Genomic DNA, 23,993 nt, shown 5'->3' with positions numbered 1-23,993 from the left:
AGAGAACAAAACAGACAAAATTTCCTGCCATCATGGAGCTTATGTCCGATTCAGGCCAAATGGTATCCTCTCCAAGATATCTGCCTGAATTCTCTCAATCATATTTAATATTTCCTTCTGCTTTTATGGCATGTTGTATCACTATAATTACACTTATGGTCTACTTCGAGTTAGAGATATTGCTTCAGATGTCAAATATCTCCCTCACTAGACCGAAGGTTCTTGGGATTAGGGTCTATGATCTCATTAATCTGTCTCCCAAGCATACAGCTGGTTCAGAGCAAGTGCCACTGGGCAGTTGTTGAATGAGCAAATGACTCTGTCTACAGTCCTAAAGAGCAGGCCCACATGGTACAGCTCTCACTGCAGCCTCTGCCAGGCATTCATTTGGAGCAATTGGGAGCCAACCTGTCACGGATTTAGGCGATCCGAGAGCTGTATAGAAATGACATGATTGTTACCGATATGAATGATTATTACCGATAAATGTTAATGATAAAGTTCATTTGTATGACTATGGGCATAATAGGAAATGAAAGTCTAGATAATTCTATTATGAAATTCAAATAGCTGTCCAGTTTAATGAATGTAAATGGCTCTTTAATGAAGAAATGGAACAATGCCAATGAAAATGGTGACTGCAAGTATGAAAATATTTCTTTGGTTAAAACTGAACCAATAACTGGGTCATATATGCATTTGAATACTTTATAAGTTATTGTAATTTAGGGGCAAAGACCTCTGATTTTCCTAAAAGCAGAAAAGAAGTGCTGTAAAGATCCAAAGCAATTTTTTTCTGCTAGATGTCAGATGGTTGCTGTTATATTGCTACACAGTCAACAGAGGGAGCCCACGCTACAAAACCTAACAACATAATTTCCTTACAGAATTTTGTACACTGGTAGAAAGTCAATAAAGAAATAGAAAGAAATAGAAGAAATAGAAGAGAAGAGTTAAAGTATTAGACAAATTTGGTTTTAAACTGTATTGGGAATCTGGAATCCCTCTTATGAAACTGGGTTTGGGGGATGATGTTAAGTTACAGGTATTTGAAAATAGCATACATGTAATAGACTTTTTCTTTTTAAAGCACTTTACATACTGCCAGAGTGATCCTTTGTCTTTAGAGTACACAATTATATTTCTCTCCTGCTTACAACCCTCCAATGGCATCTTCATCACTCATATGACAAATTCAACCTTGTGAAGATTAAAGGAGGTAATAAACAGCATAGTGCCTGGCACAGTAAATTCTTAGTATTATTTTTCATTACTATGTCCTGTATTGTAGTGATCTTTCAGACTAGAATGCTTTCTAAACTGCCCCATTCCTACTCTGGCTTTCATCTGGTTAACTCCCTTCTTGTCCTGTAGTTTTCAGGATCCCGGAAGTCTTGCTTCCTTCACAGTCTGGGTGCTCTTCTGGTACTTATCACGCCGTATAGTAATGATCTGTTCACAAAGGTGTCTCTTCCACGTGAGAGCAGAGGCCAGATCTCATAATTTGCTCTGGCTCTAATGTGTAGCACTAGGGTGACCAACCATCCAGATTTGCCTGGGACTGTTCCAGTTTTAGCACTGAAAGTCCCATGTCTCTGGAACCCCACGGTTCCAGGCAAACCAGACAGTTGGTCACCCTGCCACAGGTCTTGGTACATAATAATAGTTCAATCAATAAATTTGTTTACCTAAGCAAATTATCTTTGGTGAGTCACTTTTGCTTCCTGGGCTTAAATTTCTCCAACTATAACTAAAAAGTTTAAACAAAATAATATCTAAGGCCTGGCCCCTTTTAACTCTGACATTTTAGAATTGGATGTCACATTTATGGCCTGCCTACATTCATCACTTTACCTTGTCTATACTAAGGAAATCTTAACTAGCTACCACTCTATCTTATTTTTTTAAAAAGCACTGCTGAAAATACTCACGACAAATTAAATGAAAAAAGTAAGATATAAATCTTGTATATATGATATGATTCCAATTTTGTGAAATGTAAATTTTTTATGTTTTTTAATATTTTATAGGAGAAAAGGGAATGGAATTATGAATACATTTCTTATTATGGATAAATTTTCCCACTTTTCAAATTTTCAGAAATTTCTACAATGATCATATGATTTTATAGTCAGAAAACAATATCCATGAAACACAAATGTTTCTGCTGATGCACAAAGTAGGTGTACTTTAAATAATTATTTTTCGGAAAATTGTTACCTTTGTGGGAATTTGTTCACAAAAGTTAGGTAACTGATTACGTGTTTCCTTCAGTTCAGTGCTTCTCAAACATTAATGTAGGTCTGGGATGGGTCTGTGATTCTGTGTTTCTAACTTCCGGGTGATGCCAGTGCTTCTGGTCTGTGGATCACATTTTGAGTAGCAGGCTTTAGTGTGTATGAATTCTAATCCACATTTGACTATTAATTACACCATTTTTAACCATCCTGTGCCTTTAGTAGTGCTTCCCAAAATGACACACTGGGGTAAATATGGGAGGCTTCTCATAATTCAACTTTTTGAGAGCAGGGGGGATCAATACCTTGGGAACTTTTGTAAACTCTTTGAGGCATAGTGGTTGGAAATTCTTGCCTTAGAGTTAGTCGTCTTTTGTAAGCAAGAAGTCAGATGCAACAAAACATATCAGACCAACCAAAATTCCAGAACACTATGTTGACAGATGCTACATTACTCAAAATAGAGTAACTGCCCCCTCCTCTGTGCCCCTCACAGAGCCCCTAGTACAGTTGTGTTCCATAAATAATGTCTGAATGAAGGAATGAGTTTAATTATAAAATAGCTAACATTTGAATACTTTCTGTAGGTTTAAAGCACTGGTTCTCAAGTTTCAGTGTGTGTGAGACTTATCTGGGGAAGTAGCTGAAATATAGATTCCTGGACTCTACTGTCAGAAATTCTGATTCTGGGCAGTGGAGTTCAAGAATCTATATTTTTAATAGGCATCCAGATGATTCTAATGTAAGCATCTCTGGTCCATATATTGAGCAACACTGGTTTTAAGTGTAAGAAAAAAAAATACCACAACCTGTACTAAGAAATATGTTTTACAACATGATCCAATTCTCACACACATTTATACACACATATATCTGAAACAAAACTTTCACAAAACAATACTAGCTCTTACTATGCGTTGTACGGTCTGATATTTTCTACTTTATTCAATTTCATTACAAAAACATTGCCAACGATCAACCACACTGATTTCACATCATTTATCTCATTTAATCCTCACATCAGTGCTGCAAGGTAAGCACTCTTAATTGTATCTTTCTTATTTGGAAACTTAACCTTGGGGAAGATTAATGTGCCCAATGTTGCACATTCAGTGCGTGGCAGAGGTAGAATCAAACTCAGAATGCCTGGCCTTAAATGGCCCTGACCTGCCCTCACCCTCACACAGCCATGCTGAAAAAGCCCAGCAACCCTCTAGTTTGGGAGTACATTCAGATAACCTCTGGTCTCCCCTGTTGAATCCGATCACTCTCGAATACCAGTTTGAAATTTCTAAGAGGAAAAGAATTTGACTCAACTTGGACCAGGTGTGAACTCTGATCCATTCTGTTGTAGTCAAAAGGATGCTGAGGAGGGGTCACCTAGTACAGTCATGGCCACCTAACCCCTACAGCAAGAGCTGAAGCTGGGAGGTGATGTCAAAGAAGGGGCAAAGAGCTCCGCAGTCACTTAGAAACACATCTACAATACCTGCATTTCTCCTCCTTTGAGAAGAGGGTTTTCTGTCTCCCTCTCCAGGTAAGTCCTCACTGCAGTATCATACCAGGAGAGACTAGAACAGTATTATCCAAGTCTCCTCCATCTCCCAAATCCTGCCAAACTCCTGCCCGCCTCACCTCCCCAAATACACAGCAGGGATAGTCCTGGAAGTTCTCCTCTGAGGCAAAGGAGAATGCCAAAATGTAAGGGGCGTCTCCTTCAGTCTTTGTGACTGAGGACAGTGACCAAGTCAATAAAGATCTTAGGAGCTTCAACAGTACCTGATTCCTCTCTGTGTTTGAGGTCGTCACTGTTGTCCCCTTCTTCCTCAGTCCCAGCAGTAGGTTTTTGCCCAAGGTTCTGAAAACTTGACATGGTTTATTACATTATTCAAACTTTCCATCCAAGACACTATTTAACCTTTTGAAAAATGAAAAATTGCAAAATTTATCTCAAAAGTTGTTGAATAAAGAAAAAAAGCATTATTAGCCTTCTTAAAAAGTATTCAAAATAGAAAATTAATATAGTAGTTCTTGAACACACGTTCCATTCTTCTATTACTGTAGGCACCCACCTCTTATGAAGACCAGCTATGGAAGTTTCAAGTACGCCAGGAAACGTAAGACTAAATAAATCAAAAGGTTATAAAAGCATATGGAATTTTTAAATGCCTAAATTCTTTTGGACAAAATCAAAGAGTGCTTTCATCTAAATCCTTTGTTTTCTTCCCACCCCTGAGAAAGATTGACAGTTTCTTTGATTAAAAGAACAGTTTGATTGAAGTGTTTTTTTAAAGAACATTTTTAAGATTTTGCTTTCTGTTATTTTCAATATTCTTAAAAGTTTTAAAATATTTTCTCTCTTTAACATGGCAAAATAAAGATTGATTTTTAATTTGCCTTATAAATAGAATTTTAATAATGTTTACTTCTAATTAAACTCTAAAATTTTATTAAAATAAAAACAATCTCTAAACCCTAACTCAGCAAGCATTTTCCTTTTCTTCCCACTCCCTTCAAGTCTTTATATGCTATATTTTTGTATAATGATAATCCATAATATAAAATGTTGTATTTTTTTCTCCTTGATGACAACAACAACAATAACAAAATAGTGTTTTCTTTTGCAGAAGTTTACTTGCTTGTACACAATCGTTATAAACATCGCTTCTAAGTCTCTTAGGTATTGTTTTGTGTTTTTTTTTTTAATTTAATTTTATTTATTTTTTTCCCCCAAAGCCCCGGTAGATAGTTGTACATCATAGTTTCACATCCTTCTAGTTGCTGTACGTGGGACGCGGCCTCAGCATGGCCGGAGAAGCGGTGCGTCAGTGTGCACCCAGGATCCGAACCCTGGGCCGCCAGCAGCGGAGCGCGCGCACTTAACCGCTAAGCCACGGGGCTGGCCCTTAGGTATTGTTATCATGTCTCATACTCTGTCATCTGGAAGCATTTTGATGTGTATTATTTAAGATGAGTATTATTTTAACAAACATTCATTTGTTCATTATTATTCATATTTACCTGAGTGAATATATCATCTACATACCACCAAAGTCATGCCAAAAGTCAACCCAATGAGCATCTGAAATGTAATACACATTTCCAGTTCCAATTGGTAAGGACTTTAAACGGTATTATTATTACTTTAATAAATAAACACTGGCATTTCTCTTTATAAAATAAATCTCAGGAAATAAATGTTTCACAAAAAAGTTAACAATTTAAATGAAAACTCTTTTAGGAAGTAAAGAGGTGAATATACAATTGAATCCTATCTTAATGATGAATGGGGAGAGAGAATAATTGTATTTAACGTTAGGCCTAAGACAAAAACTGAATGTACTCAAAGCTACTCTTTAAAATGCTAAATCAAGTACTATATACATGGCTTTTTTTTTGTATACAACTCTGTAGAGTATCAATGTATAAGATATACATCAAATATGAAGAATATAATTCCAAGAGTACTCAAAAATTAAATCTTTTGAGTACTTCACTGCTTGGAACACTGCAAATTAGTGAAGATTCCAACCTGTGGGTCTTCCTATAACTGATTTTATCACTTCCTCTGACTTCTTTTTATGCCTATCATCACTACCCACGTGCCTGACCAACTAAAGCATCTATTTAATTTATCTGTCAATAATTTGAAAAGTCTTAAAACCATTCATTCATTCTTTGGGCAAGCTATCTAAAGTCTCTGTGCCTTAATTTCCTCACCAGTAATGTGAAATCATAATAGATCCCATGTCATGGGGTTGTTAGAAAGATTAAATGAGTTAATATAAGTATGATGCTTAAAAGAGTGCATTGCACATAATAAACACTGTCAGTGTTTGTTGTTATTATTATTATAATTTTCATAGGTTAAGTGCACCGGTATTGTTTGCATCAATTATGTTCATTCCCACTACTTAAAGTACTTTTCTCTCTCTCTCCCTTTTATTTTTATTTTTAATTGTAAAAAACACATAACATAAAATTTACTATCTTAACCATTTTTAAGTGTACAGTTCAGTAGCATTAAGTATATTCACATTGTTGTGCAACACATCTCCAGGACTTTCTCATCTTGCAAAACTGAAACTCTCTACTCATTAAATAACTTCCATCTGTCTCCCAGCCCCTGGCAACCACCACTCTACTTTCTGTCTCTGTGAATTTGACTACTTTAGATACTTCGTATATGTGGAATCATATATTATTTGTCTTTTTATGACTGGCTTATTTCACTTAGCATAATGTCTTCGAGGTTCATCCATGTTGTAGCCTGTGACAGGACTTCCTTCCTTTTTAAGACTGATTGATATCCCATTGTGTGTATATACCACATTTTGTGTTTGTCCATTCATTCCTTGATGGACATTTGGGTTGCTCTACCTTTTGGCTATTGTGTAAATAATGCTTCTCTGAACATGGGTGTGCAAATAGTGCAGAAATACTACATGAGAGTTGCTATATCCTTCTCAATGCATCATATCAAGAGGTCAATAATGTCAATTGGTTCCATTTTGGTGATATAAATTTGATCACTTTTAGATTTTTTCATTGTAAAAGTATTTTCTTCCCTTTTACACATAATGTGAGTGATTATCATGTGAATATAATGGGACTGTGGGACTGTGAATATCATGTTCTCAACAATCTTAAACCTAATCCTAAACCTTAAACTGACTTCTTGCATAAATCAATTACTACTAAGGAGGTTGCAAACTGGTGATTTCCTAATTCCATTGTTCTTTCTACATTTATTAGTTGGCTTTCTATTTTTATCCCCTTTAAATTTTTTAAAAAATTATCGGTATGGACCCATGGATTCCTGTCTAATCAATATGTTATAATCTATTATCATTCATTTTGATCTCAAATTTTCCCTAGTTTGACCAGTGGGAGCCCCTTCAAGCTAGCTCTGGTGTCCTTTTGGCGTGGTCCCATCAATTTATGAGCACTTCCTTACTTTAGGCACAGAAAATGTTCCAGGTTCACTTTCTACTTTCCTTGCCCCAGCCCTGAATCAGCCATTTCTTCAAGGAATGTTGTTTCCTTTGAGTGGGGAATGGTATTTAGAAACCAAGATCTAGGCATTACCTGTGCTCTTTCCCATGGGATGAGTTATCGATACTAACATATATATTATGGACATATATATGGATATATATATTATTATTATAGTATTAGTATTATAGTATTAAAGGTATCAGCATAGGGGCCGGCCCCGTGGCTTAGCGGTTGAGTGCGTGCGCTCCGATGCTGGCAGCCCGGGTTCGGACCCCGGGCGCGCACCAACGCACCGCTTCTCCGGCCATGCTGAGGCCGCATCCCACATACAGCAACTAGAAGGATGTGCAGCTATGACATACAACTATCTACTGGGGCTTTGGGGGAAAAATAAATAAATAAAAATTAAAAAAAAGGTATCAGCATAAATAAATAAACATACACACACATATAATACATACACATACATACTGATACCTCTAATTCCAACCCAATACCACATCACAGGTTTTTTTTTTTTTTTCTTCTGGGGTCCTACTCTGCATGAAGGTCAGGTAAGGCCCCTCTAAGGAAGTGATATTTGAGATGAAGTCAGAATAATATTTAGCAGCCAGCCATGCAAAACTCTAGAAGTAGGTCATTACAAGCAGAGGGAACAACAAGTACAAAGGCCTAAGGCAGAAATAAGTGTGGTACATTTGAGAAACAGAATGGCCAGAGTGAGCTACAGGGAGGTGGTTTGAAATGAATTCAATGAGGCAGGAAGGAGTTGCCTCATATAAAGCTGTACAGGATATGGTAAGGAGTTTGGAATTTATTTTAGTACAATAGAGAGACATTGGAAGTTTTTGGGAAGGGGACTGCAGTAATTTGATTTATGTTTCAAAATATTACTCTGGACGTTGTATACAGAATGAATTGTTCAAGGGCAAGAAAAAACCAGGAAGATAGTTATGAGATTTGCAGCAATATAGGCAAGACAAAATGATGATAGATTAGGGTAGCAACAGATGAGATGGAGGAGAATAAATTTGAGATATATTTTGGAGGTAGAACCAAGTGGACTAATTCTGAATTCTCATATGGTTATTATACACTTACTATGTGCTATGCATTATGCTGTGTCCTGGGGATAGAAACATTAAAAAGAGACAAGCCCTACTTTTAAGGAGCTCATAATCTAGCAGGGGAGATAGATATATAAATAATTTTAATACCGTGTGATGAACACATAATAATAGAGTTAACAATAATAACAACAATTGAATTCAATGCTGGATAAAATGTAGGTATGAAGGATGAGGGACTTTGGCTGTGCCTGAATGCAGGGAGTGGACATAGAAGTCTCCATAAAGGATACAGAGAGCTGTCCTTTTTATTTCCAGGCTATTGACATATAACATTTGTAAGTTAGGGTGTACAACGTGTTGATTTGATATATTTATATATTGCAAAATGGTTAACACCATAGCATTAGCTAATACCTCTATCACCTTACATATTATCATTTCTTTTTTGTGGTGAGAACTTTTAAGATCTACTGTCTTTTTTTTTTTTTTTGTGAGGAAGATCAGCCCTGAGCTAACACCCATGCTAATCCTCCTCTTTTTGCTGAGGAAGACCGGCTCTGAGCTAACATCTATTGCCAATCCTCCTCCTTTTTTCCCCCAAATCCCCAGTAGACAGCTTTACGCCATAGTTGCACATCCTTCTAGCTGCTGCATGTGGGACGTGGCCTCAGCATGGCCGGAGAAGCAGTGCGTCGGCGCGCGCCGGGGATCTGAACCTGGGCCACCAGCAGCGGAGCGCGCGCACTTAACTGCTAAGCCACTGGGCGGGCCCCATAAGATCTGTCTTAACAACTTTCAAGTGGATAATACAGTATTATTAACTATAATAACCCTGCTGTACATTAAATCCCCAGAATTTATCTTCTCATAACTAGAAGTTTATACCCTTTGACCACAGAGAGCTGTCCTTTAAAGGATAGAGGAATGAGGAGTAAAAGAGGCACAGGTGCATGAAACAGCCTGGTGAATTTCTGGAACGCTTAGGATGTTTGGAACCTAGAGTTCAAGATAGGGATTAGTGTCAGGTGGAAGCAATTGAGGGGTTTTAAGTGAGAAGAGATAATATTAGATTTGCATTTATAAAATATCACTCTGGCTTTATAAGGAAGAAAATAGATTTGAGGAACACAAAATCAGAGGTAGGAGAGCCTTGGACTTCTAGCCATGAGATACTAACAGGGACTAGTTTTACCTTTCCACTGAACTAGAAAACCAGACAAAATGGATGAAACAATGTTTTCAGACATTGGGTAACAGGGAGTGTGGGACTGTGAACACTGAGAAATGGGAAATAAAAGAAGCAAACTCTTTGATTTCTCCAACTTACTCCCTGGAGGAAGTTTCCACACTGAGGAGGAGGGAAGGGAAATTCTGAGTCTGGTGGTCTTGTTGAGTTGAGGAGACGGATATTGGAGTTTTGGGAGGTGAAGGCGGCTACAACTGGTGAGGCAGGGTGCCGGAGGGCAGGGGAATGGCACAAAGAAATCTCTTTGGAGATCTACAGAGGGTTCCCTGAGTCTTTGGCTGAGTATTGATCTGCACATGCTTATGAGGAAATTACCCGAGGCTGGGGAAAGAGTATTAGAAAGCAGTAGGCCAAACAATTCCCACAGCTCACCCAGGGCTGGGAACATTTTATGTGCAAAGCTGGAGTGGGACGCGGTAACACCTAGGCATCAGATAGAGTTCTCAGAAAAGGAACGCCTTAGTAGTGGAGCTAAAGTAAGCCTAGACTAAAGGCTGATCTGGATGCAACCTAACAAATCTTTTTTTTTATTGAGAAAATATCAATATTTGTTTATTCTGGGAATTCGCATATGACTTTTTATTATATTTTTCACGGTACTTTTCTGTATTTTAAAATACAAAACCAAACAAACCAGGTAAGATATTTCCCCCAAAGAACACAAGTCTTACTGCTTTCCAGTTTTTGTTGTTGTTTTTTTTCATCTCTGGGCTGCTGATGAAGATATTCTCATGATCTTCAAGAGCATTTGATGGTTTCCTAAAGCCATAGAATTTAATGCATCAGCTTTGGGGGAATGTTTTGTTGTTGTTGTTTTTCCAGTCTTATTGAGGTATAATTGAAAAATAAAATAGTATATATTTAAAGTGTACAACATGACGATTTGATATATATATACATTGTGAAATATTTACCTCAATCAAATTAACACATCCATCACCATACATAGTTACCCTTTTTTTTGAGTGTGTTTGGTGAGAACACTTAAGATCTACCCTCTCAGCAAATTTCAAGTATACAACACGGTATTATTAACTATAGTCACCATGCTGTACATTACATCCTCAGAGCTTATTCATCTCCCCATTTCTTCCACCCCCCAGCCCCTGGCAACCACCATTCTACTTTCTGTTTCTATAAATGTGACTTTTTTTTTTTAAGATTCCAAATATGAGTGATACCACACAGTATTTGTCTTTCTCTGTCTGGCTTATTTCACTTAGCATAGTGCCCTCCAGTTTCCTTCATGTTGGCACAAATGGCAGGATTTCCTTCTTTTTTGTGGCTGAATAATATTCCTGTGTGTGCGTGTGTGTGTGTGTGTGTGTGTGTGTGTGTATACCACATTTTCTTTATCCATTCGTCTATCAATGGGTACTTAGGTTGTTTCCATATCTTGGCTACTGCAAATAATGCTGCAATGAACATGGGGGTGCAGATATCTCTTCAAGGTACTGATTTCATTGCCTTTGGATATATATCCAGAGGTGGGATTGCTGGATCATATGGTAGTTCTATTTTTATTTTTTTTGAGGAACCCCCATACTGTTTTCCATAATGGCTATAATAATTTACATTCTCACCAACAGAAAATTTCCCTTTCCTCCACATCCTTACCAGCATGTTATATGTTTTCTTTTTGATAATAGCCACTCTGACAGGTGTGAGGTGGTATCTCATTGTGGTTTTGATTTGCATTTCCCTGATAATGATATTGAGCATCTTTTCATGTACCTATTGGCCAATCGTATGCCTTCTTTGGAAAAGTATCTATTCAAGTACTTTGTTCTTGTTTTTTTTGTTTTGTTTTGTTTTCTTTTTGAGGAAGATTAGCCCTGAGCTAACATCCGTGCCAATCTTCCTCTTTTTTGCTGAGGAAGATTGGCCCTGGGCTAACATCCATGCCCATCTTCCTCTACTTTATATGTGGGACACCTGCCACAGCATGGCTTGATAAGTGGTGCATAGGTCCACGTCTGGGATCTGAACCTGTGCACCCTGGGCCACCAAAGCAGAGCCTGCAAACTTAACCACTACACCGGGCCAGCCCTACTTTGCTCACTTTTAAATCTGATTATTATTATTATTTTTTGCTATTGAGTTATATGAGTTCCTTATATATTTTAGATATTAATCTCTTCTCAGATATATGGTTTGCAAATATGTTCTCCCATTCTATAGGTTGCTTTTTCATTTTGTTGATGGTTTTCTTTGCTGTGTAAAAGTTTTTTAGTTTTGATGTAGTCCCACTTTTTTATTTTTGCTTTTGTTGCCTGTGCTTTTAGCGTCGAATACAAAAAATCATTGCCAAGACCAATGTTAAGGACTTTTTCTCTACGTTTTCTCCTAGAAGTTTTATGGTTTCAAGTCTTACATTTAAGTCTTTAATACATTTTGAGTTAATTTTTGTGAGTGGTGTGACATAGGGGTCCAGTTTCATTCTTTTGCATGTGAATATGCAGTTTTCCCATCACCATTTATTGAAGAGACTGTCCTTTCCGCATTGTGTGTCCTTTGCACACTTGTCAAAGATTAGTTGTATATGTGTGGGTTTATTTATGGGCTCTCTATTTCATTCCCTTGGTCTAAGTGTCTGTTTTTATGCCAGTACCATAACGTCTTTATTACTATAGCTTTGTAGTATAGTTTGACATCAGGAAGTGTGATGCCTCAGCTTTGTTCTTCTTTCTCAAGATTGCTTAGGCTATTCAGGGTCTTTTGTAGTTCCATAAAAATTTTAAGATGGTTTTTCCTATGCCTGTGAAACACGCCATTAGAATTTTAATAGAGATTGCATTGAATCTGTAGATCACTTTGAGGAATATGGACATTTTTTTTTTTTTTTTTTTTTTTGTGAGGAGATCAGCCCTGAGCTAACATCCGCCAATCCTCCTCTTTTTTTGCTGAGGAAGACGGCCCTGGGCTAACATCTGTGCCTATCTTCCTCCACTTTATATGGGACGCCGCCACAGCATGGCTTACCAAGCAGTGCGTCGGTGAGCGCCCGGGATCCGAACCAGCGAACCCCGGGCCGCCGCAGCGGAGCGCGCGCACTTAACCGCTTGCGCCACCGGGCCGGCCCCTGAGGAGTATGGACATTTTGACCATATTAATTCTTCCAATCCATTTGTGTCTTGTTCAATTTTTTCACCAATGTCTTAGTTTTCAGTGTACAGGCCTTTCATCTCCTTGATTACATTTATTCCTAGGTACCTGATTTGAATGCTACTGTAAATGGGATTGCTTTCTTAAAATCTCTGTCAGATTTTTCTCAGATCATTGTTAGTGTATCGAAATGCAACTGATCTTTATATGTTGATTTTCTATCCTGCAACTTTACTGAGTCCCATGTATTAGTTCTAACAGTTTTCTGGTGGAGTCTTTAGGATTTTCTGTACAGGCGTACCTCAGAGATATTGCAGGTTTGATTTCAGACCACTGCAATAAAGTGAATATTGCAATAAAGCAAGTCACACAATTTTTTTGGTTTCCTGGTGTGTATAAAAGTTATGTTTACACTATACTGTAGTCTATTAAGTGCACAATAGCATTATGTCTAAAATAACAATGTTATTTGAAAAATACAATTTTATTGCTAAAATTGCTAACCATCACCTAAGCCTTCAGCACGGATAGATTTGCTTGATGCAGGGTTGCCACAAACCTTCAATTTGTAAAAAACACAATGTCTGCAAAGTCCAATAAAGCGCAGTGCAATAAAATGAGGTGTGCCTGTATGTAATATCATGTCATCTACAAATAGAGACAGTTTCACTCCGTCCTTTCTGATTTGGATGCCTTTTATTTCTTTTTCTTACCTAATTGTTCTGGCTATAACATCTAGTACTATGTTGAATAAAAGTGGTAAGAGTGGGCATCCTTGTCTTGTCAGACAAGGAAAAGCTTTCAGCTTTTCACCACTGAGTATAATGTTAGCTGTGGGCTTGTCATATATGGCCTTTATTATGCTGAGGTACATTCCCTCTACACCTACTTTGTTGAGAGTTTTTATCACGAATGGATGTTGAATTTTGTCAAACGCTTTTTCTGCATCTATTGAGATGATCATATGATTTTTATCCTTCATTTTGTTAATGTGGTGTATCACATTGACTGATTTGTGGATATTGAACCATCCTTGCACCCCTTGAATAAATCCCACTTGATTACGGTGTAAGAAAGAGCCTTTTAATGTACTGTTGAATTTCGTTTGCTAAGATTTTGCTGAGAATTTTTGCATCTATGTTCATCAGGGTTATTGGTCTGTAATTTTCTTTTCTTATAGTATCCTTGTCTAGCTTTGGTGTCAGGGTTATGCTAGCTTTGTAAATTGAGTTTGGAAGTGTTCCCTCTACTTCAAATTTTTTGGAGGAGTTTGAGAAGGATTGGAATTAATTTTCCTGTAAATGTTTGCTAGAATTCACCAGTGAAGCCATCTGGTCCTGGGCTTTTCCTTATTGGAAGATTTTTGATTACTGATTCAATCTTCTTAGTAGTAATATGTCTATTTATATTTTCTGTTTCTTCATGATTCAGTCTTGGTAGGTTATGTTTCTAGTAATTTCTCTGTTTCTGCTAGATTGTTCAATTTGTTGGCATATAATTGTTCATAATGATCTCTTATGATCTTTGTATTTCTGCAGTATCAGTTGTAATGTCTCCTCTTTCATTTCTGATTTTATTTATTTGAATCTTCTCTCTTTTTTTCTTAGTCAAGCTAAAAGTTTGTCAATTTTGTTTATCTTAAAATTAGCTCTTCATTTCATTGATCTTTTCTATTGTTTTCTGGTCTATATATTACTTCTACTCTGATCCATGTTATTTCCTTCCTTCTGCTAATTTTGACCTTAATTTATTCTGCTTTTTCTAATTCCTTGAGGTGTAAACTTAGGTTGTTTATTTAAGATCTTTCTTTTTTAAAAAATCTAGGCATTTATCACTATAAACCTCCCTCTTGTAACTGCTTTTGCTGCATCTCATAAGTTTTGGAATGTTGTGTTTCCACTTTCATGTTTTTCAAAAATTTTAAATTTCCCTTTTGATTTCTTCTTTGGCCCATTGGTTGTTCAGAAGTATGTGGTTTAATATCTACGTATTTTGAATATTCCAGCTTTCTTTCTTTTATTGATTTCTACTTTCATACTATTGTAGTTGGAAAAGAAACTTGGTATCATTTCAATATTTTAAAATTTATTAAGACTTGTTTGTCTTCGGGCTGGCCCCATGGCTTAGCGGTTAAGTGCGCACGCTCCGCTGCTGGAGGCCCGGGTTCGGATCCCAGGTGCGCACTGACGCACCGCTTCTCCAGCCATGCTGAGGCCGAGTCCCACACACAGCAACTAGAAGGATGTGCAACTATGACATACAACTATTTACTGGGACTTTGGGGGAAAAAAATAAATAAATAAAATTAAAAAAAAAAAGACTTGTTTGTCTTAATGCCCTTAAGGCCCATCTACAAATGGCAAGATATCCTTCTTTTTTATGGCCAAATAATATTCCATTGTATATATATACCACATTTTCCTGACCCATTCATCTGTTGATGAACACTTAGGTTGTTTCTGTGTCTCAGCTATTATAAATAATGCTGCAATAAACACAGGGGGTGCAGATATCTCTTTGAGATAGTGATTTCATCTCCTTCAGATATATACTCAGAAGTGGAATTGCTGAACCATATGGTAGTTCTATTGTTAATGTTTTGAGGAAACTCCACACTGTTTTCCATAGTAGCTGCACCAATTTACATTCCCACCAACAATGCACAAAAGTTCCCTTGTCTCCACATCCCTGCCAATGCTTGTTATATCTCGTCTTTTTGGTGACAACCATTCTAACAGGTGTGAGGTGACATCTCATTGTGGTTTTGGTTTGCATTTCCCTGATGATTAGTGATGTTGCGCACATTTTCACTTACGTATTGGCCATTTGTATGTCTTCTTTGGAAAAATGTCTATTCAGTTCCTCTGCCATAGTTCACTCTTGAACTCTTACATGCATAGGTGAAAATCTAAGGTATCCAGGGGCAAAACAACAGCCGGATGGCTGAAACAGCCAAGCAGACACTTCAGCTGTTTTTTACCGCAGTGGAAACAGATTTAATCTATAAAGATTTACTTAATTTGAATAAGAGGAAAAGCTGTAGGTCTGATAAATAGGTCTAACTTGAATCACCACAATATAGTGTTGTGGCTCCTCAACTACATTCCAGATTTGAGCTAGTTCTCAGACCCAGAGCCCTTTGGGTAAAAGATGCCTTTTGAAGAAGGACCCTGCTGCTCTAAAAATTTACACTGTTAATCTTCCTCCAGGGCTTCCCTCAAAATATTTACAGCCATTTGCCAGTGTGACAGTGCAATTAGGCTAAGGGAAATAATCAGATTTTTAAAATGGATTACTAGACACTGGCTGTGAACTAACTCTAATCCCTGGAGACCTAAAATGTCACAGTGGTCCACGAGTCAAAATAGGGGCTTATTGAGGTCAGGTCATTAATGCAGTTTTGGTTTGGGTCCATCTCAGTGGGCCCAGTAGGTTCCAAATCCAACCCACGATTATTTCTCTAGTTCTAGAAAGCATAATTGGAATAGACATGCCTAGCAAATGGAAAAATCTCCACATTGGTTACCTAACCCATGAAATGAGGGCTATTATGGTAGCAAAAGTCAAGTGGAGGGGCTGGCCTGGTGGTGTAGTGGTTAAGTTCGCACACTCCACTTTGGTGGCCCAGGGTTCGCAGGTTCGGATCCCGGGCACGGACCTACGCACTGCTTTATCAAAGCCATACTGTGGTGGCATCCCATATAACATAGAGGAAGATGGGCATGGATATTAGCTGAGGACCAATCTTCCTCAAGAAAAAAGAGGAGGATTGGCAACAGATGTTAGCTCAGGGCTAATCTTCCTTAAAAAAAAAAAAAAGTCAAGTGGAAGCCATTAGAACTGCTTCTCCCCACCAAAATAGTAAACCAAAAGCAATACCACATAAAGAGATTGGGGAGATTAATGCCACTTGAAGGATGCACGGGTGGTGATTCTTGCCACATCTCCTTTCAATTTACCTATTTGGCCTGTGCAGAGGGCAGACAGAGCTTAGAAAATGAAAGTGGACTGTTCCAAACTACTTAATCAGGTAGTCCCTCTAATTACAGCTACTGTTGCTTCATTGCTGGAGCAAATCAACACTTTCCCTTGTATCTGCTATCCAGCTATTCCTCTGGCAAATGCTTTTTTTCTTTTTTTTTTTTTATAATTTTACTTATTTATTTTTTCCCCCAAAGCCCCAGTAGATAGTTGTGTGTCATAGCTGCACACCCTTCTAGTTGCTGTATGTGGGACGTGGCCTCAGCATGGCCGGAGAAGCAGTGCATCAGTGTGCGCCCGGGATCCGAACCTGGGCCGCCAGCAGCGGAGCATGCGCACTTAACTGCTAAGCCATGGGGCTGGCCCAAATGCTTTTTTTCTTAATGCCTATTAATATGGACCACAAAACGCAATTTTTTTTTTTTAATGTTTATTTTTTTATTTTTATTTTTTTGTGAGGAAGATCAGCCCTGGGCTAACATCCAATGCCAATCTTCCTCTTTTTTGCTGAGGAAGATTGAGCCTGGGCTAACATTCGTGCCCATCTTCCTCTACTTTATATGGGATGCCGCCACAGCATGGCCTGACAAGCGGTGCATCCATGCGTGCCCAGGATCCGACCCTGCAAACCCCGGGTCGCCAAAGCGAAGCACACGCACTTAACTGCTGTGCCACCGGGCCAGCCCCAAAATGCAGCTTTATTTCATCTGTAAGAGTCAGCACTATACTTTCACTGTTCTACTCCAGAGCTATATTATCTCTCTTTCTGTCATAATCTAGTCCAAATAGGCCTTGATCTTCTTTATGCCACATTAATGGACACCACAGGATATGTGTGATATCATGGTAACTGGACCTGGCGAGCAAGAATTAGTAACTACCCTAGATAATTTGGAAAGATATATGCATGCCAGAAGGTGGAAATAAATTCCACAGAATTCAAGGGCCTGTTGCCTCAGTAAAATTACAAGGCATCCAGAGGTTTGGAGCATGTCTGGATATTTTTTCCAAGATGAAAGACTAGTTGCTGCATCTGACTTCTCCAGTCTCTAAGAAAGAGGCGCAATGCCTCGTGTGCTCTTTTGGATTTTGGAGACGACATATACCTCATTTGGCTGTGCTACCTTGACCTATTTACTGAATTACCTGAAAGAGTTCCAGTTCTGAGTGTGGCCCAGAAGAATAGAAGACTCTGCAACAGGTCCAGGCTGCCAAGTTAGTTGTTCTGCCACTTGGGCCGTATGGCGCAGCACATCCATCCTATTTGAAGTGTCTGTAGCAGATAGGGATTCAGCATGGAGATTTCAGCAGGCAGCTATAGGTTAATGAGAGTCTATAGGATTCCAAACAAAGCTATGTTATCACCTGCCAATAATTATTATCTTTTGGAAACACCTTCTGGCTTGCTATTAGACTAGTAGAGACTTAATATGTGACCATGGCCACCAAGTTACCTTTGAGTTGAGCTCCTCACCATGAACTGGGTGCTGATTCACTAAGACATAAACTTAGGCATGTAGATCCGCACTTGATCACAAATAGCATTAGGACATATAAAATTGAATTTGAGCAGATTCTGAAGGCACAAAGAAATTGCATGAGGAAATGGTTAAGACAACCATGGCTCTTACTCCTGCTACATGGTCTTCTCTCTCTCAACACATACTGATGGCATCAAGTGGAGTTACTTGTCACCAGTTGACTAAGGAAGAAAATACTTGAGACTAGTTTACAGACAGTTCGGCATGATATGCCAGCATCATCTGAAAATTCACAGCTGGAGTACTACAGCCTTGCTCATGTACAGCCCTGATGGGAGTGGTGAAAGAAGGTCTTAGTAGGCATAACTTTGAGCAATGATCTAATTGTGTAGTCTGGAAGGATAAAGGTTCAGAGGTATAGATTTTCACTGATTCATTGGAAGTGGCTAACAGTTTGGCTGGGTGGTTTGGGACTTGCAAGGAGTACAATTAGAACATTAGTGACAAGGAGTCTAGGGAAGGTGTATGTAGGTAAGTTTCTCTGAATGGGCATAGAATGTGAAGATAAATTTGAGTCCCATGTAAATGCTCACCAAAGAACAATGTAAGAAGAAGATGTTAATGGTCAAGTGGACAAGATGATTTATTCCATGGTTGTCAGTCAGCCTCTTTCAACAGCCACCCTTGTCCTTGCCCAATGGACTCATAAACAAAGTGGCCATGGTAGAAGGGATGGAGGTTACTCATGGGCTTAGCAATATGGACTTCCACTCACTAAGGCTGATGTGACTACAGCCACTTCTGAGAGCCCAACTTGCCAATAGCAGAGACCAACACTGGCTCCCCATTCCCTGGAGGGAATAAGTCAGCCACCTGGTGATAGGTTGATTTTATTGGACCACTTCTACCATGAGAAAGACATCACCTTTGTTCTCACTGGAATATATACTTACTTTGGATATGGGTTTGCTTTTCCAGACCATAAATGCTTCTCCCATTACTGCTATCCCTGGACTTCGGTGTACCTTATTCATCATCATGGTATTCTGAAAGATTTGCTTCTGACCAGGAAATAATTGTACTTCACATCAAATGAGATGTGTCAGTGGGTTCATGCTCAGGGAATTCATTTTTCTTACCATTTTTCCCATTACCTGAAGCAAAAGCCTGATATAATGGTGGGAGGCCTTTTGAAGACCTACTTTTAGTGCCCCCTGGCTGGCAATACTTTGCATGGCCCAGGTAATGTCCTCCAGGATGTGGTACACACTCAAATACCAAGATATGGTGCTGGTTGTTTCATGGCCAGAATCCTCAGGTCCAAGAAAGAAGGGGTGAAAAGTGGAGTGACTCTTCTCACTATTACTCCTAGTAATCCAGTAGTGAATTTTTTGCTTTCTGTCTCAGTTGAGACCACGTGACAAGTTATAGAAATGATGGTAGTAGTTACGAGCATTTCACTTTTACTTTGAAATGAATATATATATCAATTCTTTTCCTTTTCTTCCCTATTTCATTCCTCTACTATCTAGCGTATGTTAATAGTGGCTAACCCTATATTTCATTATTTGGGTTACAGAATATCAGTGGAAGTCTGTGACTCATAGAAGAGAAACAAACATCACTCAAAGATGGATAAAGTGACATGTGGGACTTTGTATCCTCCTTTGGAGAGAGAGTTGATGCATTTTTTATTATAGGAGGGATATTGCATCATGTAAGATGGGGACATGATTGCTATTGTTTTTTATTTGAAAGTTTTAAATATGCTTAAAGTGTCAAGGAATGCCAAATTGATGAGTGGTGGTTTGTACTCTAACTTGTTAAGCTAGAACTGTTTCCCAGTATCCTTTTCCCTGTATGATTCTGGGATAAAGTTGGCCAAAAGAGGAATTTGTGCAATATTTGGAAGGCATAATTTAAGCAGAAGCCATTACTCTGTGAAGGTCATCATGCTTAGATATGGTAACAGACTGCAGAGAGGACAGTAGGTTCCGAATTGTCCTCACTCTCCTCTGCCATGTGTCCAGCTCTTCTTCCCAATGTCCAGCTCTTCCTCCTAACTGCTGACCCTGTTGATACACAATGGCCCAAGGGCCACCACCAGATGCTTGGCAGCACACTGTCAAGGCAGTTGACAGAGGCACAGCTTCCTGTAGACATTCCCACAAGCCTTTCCTCCCCAGTCTCATTGTGGCAGTTGGACAAGGTGGCTTCTTGGATTAACTGGTGACTTCTTCTCTGACTCTCCAACTTCTCTCCTGAACCTTTACTTCCCCAGCTCCTCCTACAATTGTTTAAGATAATTCCTGTAATAAATCCCTTACCCCATACCTGATAGTGGTTCATTTTCCCTCATTGAACCTTGACTGGTACAAATAGAGAAATCTCGATGGAATTTGAGCCTGTTCCTTCTGTTCTTCAGGTCCAGTTATAACCTTGTGCTTCCTGCATGTAGTTGTTCAACCATTATTTGGATTCTATTTACAGAATAAAATATTTTTTCCTAAGCTAATTTGAGTTGGTTTTCAGGTATTTGTGATCAAAAGAACTGTAACTAATACCCTATGGCAATGCTAATTATGGATCTCTTGTATTTCTGCATGCCTGTGAGCAGACACAGACTGCCAAATCATCCTTTCAAGGATGTTTATATAGCAAACAGTCTTGGAAGATATAGTGTACCTTCTTATGGTGCAAAAAGCATGATTACTGCCCGTTATAAAAAATTTGGTTCCCTAATCTCAGGTTCCTTTCCTCTCCTGTTATGCAATCCACTGTGCAGCCATTATTTGGGCCTCTTTGCACTCCCCAGTGGGAACTGGGCTCAGGAAATGATGCAAAAATGATGATACTTTGGCTATTGCTATTGCTATGAATAATAAACTGTCCTTTGTCGCTGACCCAAGAGACATGAAATTGTTGCAGGCTAACTTGTCAGCTGACATGGATGGTGAGATTCTTCACAGTTCTTGAAAATAAGGTTATTTTAGGCTGGTGTAATTTCATAGGTACTGCTCATTAGGCTTTTCAAAGAGAACAATGTATATACCTATGATATAGAGTAACATATTAATAAACAAGTAAATGTGTTAGGTTTTTAAGAAATAAATTCAATTTATTATATCATTAAAGTATAACAATTACTTTATAAGCATCGATCTCTTTATTTCTCATTTGTAATGACAAGATTTATAGTCAGAATGCTTTGGTTCTAGTAACAGAAACAAAACTCTTTCTAGTTTATACAAAAAGGATAATTCATTATAAAATTACAAGAGTACCTTACCAAAGCCAAGAACAACAGTTAAAAACAGGCCTCAGGGATGGTGGCCAGGAGTAGAAATCAAATCTTGCTAACTTAAGCATAAACAGGTATTTATAACTAGGATACAAAGGAGCCTTACCAAGCCAAGGGCAGGCTTTATGCAAGGCTGGAACAAGGGAAAGGAGCACTATCAGAAAGTCAGGAATCACATTCTCCTGATCTCTCATCTCTGCTTTTCACTTTGCAAATGCTTCACTGAACTTTCATTGTAGATTTGCTGTTTTTTATTTCCAAACCACAAGGTGGGACATGGCAGCCCACAGCTCCCCAATTTATGTTTCGTCTATTCCAGAGACTAGTGAGACCAAAGCTAGAATCTCTTATCTCCAACTCCAAATTCCTAGAGAAGTTTTAGGATCTGACCAAAATTAGAGAGGACTCTCTTATCTAGGATAGGCAGTAAGACAGAAGTTGGTAGGACACCAAGAGACAGAGACCAATTAAAATTTTTTTTAATGCTCCTTACAGACCTTGATCTGAAATAGCTTATTTAGATTTAGGAGTGGATATAGAGAGATGTTCTCACAATCCATAAGATGTTCTCACAACACACAGCCAGTAGAAATGACAGGTGCTTCAAACGAGAGAGGTATTCTAATCCTTTTTAATATTTCCCCCCAGACAGAAATGATAGGCCTGGATAATGCTACTGTCTTATTTGAGACAAGTTTCTTTTCATTTATTGTAATAGGTATGATTTATTTCTTGGGAAGTTAAGCACAAATATTGGTATGAGTAATTTAAGCACAAAAGGTAATATTATACTTTGTTAATTAATTGTTTTCCCCAAGAGAAAGAAAAATAGGGACTAATTACATGGAAAGTATTTAGGAGAAAGGAAAAAAATATTAATTATATAGTAGGTGTCAGAAATCCTTCAGAACCATGAATAGAAATTTGATCAAGGGTCTCAGATTAGAGAGGAACTCTGATTCATCTAGCTTGAGTCAGGTGCGCATGAACATAGCGGCTCACACTTTCATCATAGAAGGGTAAGGGTTGGGGGCCCATTCTGAGAAACTGACATAGGAAAGGGCAAAGAAAATTGTTTTCTGGATTCTTCACAGTGTTCCAGGCTCTCCTAGAGGAGCAAAATTATATTGCTTACCAAAATCATGACATAATAAGATTTGAATGATAGGTGATTTTTGTATTTAAAATCCAGAAAAGCTGATGGAAGTATTCTGTCCAGCCCTACCCACATTGAAATAAAATTGAAAATGTCAAAAGTATAAGGAAATGCTGTGAATGTTTTATTCAAAAATGTATTTGTACTGAAGATTTCTTAAAGAATTTCTCCTTGATGTTGAAATACATTTGTATTATTTATTATGTCCTTTGATGAGATACAAGGAGTTAGGCTTAATGTTCCTATCACTCTAGGTCTTGTAATTTTGTTTCTAGAAATAGGAAATGGCAAGGGAAGTAGGACCACTCTATGGTAAAGAACAGAAAAAACAATATTAGCATGGACATGTTAAGAGACTCAGAAGCTGGTAATTCAGTTTTAACTTTACATGATTTCAGTGTATACAAAGTTTCAAAAGAAAAAAGTCATTCAACATTATGTTGAAGGTTTTGTATTTCAACCTCTGTATTTCCTCGTGAAAATACTTCCTTAATGCTGTCATCTTTTTGATCATCATAAAGTGACATATTCAGTACATTTTCAGTACATTCTTCTAATGAAATGGTTGACAGGTATGAAAATACTTTTTCCATTAGAGGTTCCCTGAGAAAAGGCACTGGAGAGCTCTTTTTTGCTAGAGAATTGTCAGAAAACCAGTCATCAGCTGCTTCGAAGCTTTGGCTGTAATGAGAATCAGATGGTAATGTTGATAAGCCTAAGGTAATACTGCTGCGAGTCGTTGCTGAGCTGGACTCTGGGGGGTCACAAATGACCTTTTTTGTTGCAAGGCAGAATTCATCTTTAGAGTGCTCTTTAATTGCTATAAAGGAAAATTAGATTTACTGTGAATATTATATATTCGTAAGCCAAATCTTAATTATAAGAGCAATGTTTCTTTTTAAAATTCAGACTCTTTTTAGGGTTGTAATGGACAGGATGATGCTATAGTGAAAATTCTGAGTTGCTACCATCCTCCATACAATGTTAAATATGTAACTGGGAATTAGCAATACTTTCATGATAATCAAGAGTAGAAAACTCTATTCTAAATAAAATCAACGTGTTTTAACAGGAAAAGATTCTAAACAGGCTAGAAATCTCAGTTCTGGAATGTCCCTTAAAATCAGAAAAGGCAGATAGTTTCTTAACTATTTATAGCTAAATACTGCCTTATTTAAAAAATACATGCCGCCTTATGTAGGCAGATTACAAAATGTTTGGTCCACAGCGGGACCGGCCTATGGGCTGGCTTTACACCAATAAAAGTAACAACTAACATTCTTATAGTGCCTTACAATTTACAAAGCAGTTTGACATACTTCCATATCTAATTTATCCTCTCAATAATTCTTCAAGGTAGTTATTAGCACCACTTCACAAAAGAGAAGACTGAGACTTGAGGAAATGACTCATCACAA

The 23,993-nt window shown here is 38.1% G+C and overlaps 1 protein-coding gene and 1 long non-coding RNA gene across 2 annotated transcripts in view; both read right to left on the bottom strand.

The window, feature by feature from the left end:
- Window positions 1-970: 970 nt before the first annotated feature.
- The window catches only part of LOC131412610 (uncharacterized), a 243,611-nt gene continuing 220,588 nt past the window's right edge, over window positions 971-23,993 (bottom strand). Inside the window, exon 2 of the long non-coding RNA XR_009221816.1 lies at window positions 971-1,074. This is a non-coding gene — a long non-coding RNA (uncharacterized LOC131412610). The remainder of the gene's footprint in view (window positions 1,075-23,993) is intronic.
- The window catches only part of C13H1orf185 (chromosome 13 C1orf185 homolog), a 31,161-nt gene continuing 28,408 nt past the window's right edge, over window positions 21,241-23,993 (bottom strand). Inside the window, 1 exon segment of the mRNA XM_058552372.1 lies at window positions 21,241-23,395. Within this exon segment, the coding sequence (XP_058408355.1) occupies window positions 23,001-23,395 (395 nt within the window). The 3' untranslated portion in view covers window positions 21,241-23,000.

Source organism: Diceros bicornis, chromosome 13 (assembly GCF_020826845.1).
Source record: "Diceros bicornis minor isolate mBicDic1 chromosome 13, mDicBic1.mat.cur, whole genome shotgun sequence".
Taxonomy (NCBI): domain Eukaryota; kingdom Metazoa; phylum Chordata; class Mammalia; order Perissodactyla; family Rhinocerotidae; genus Diceros; species Diceros bicornis.
This window is presented reverse-complemented; position numbering and strand designations above follow the sequence as displayed.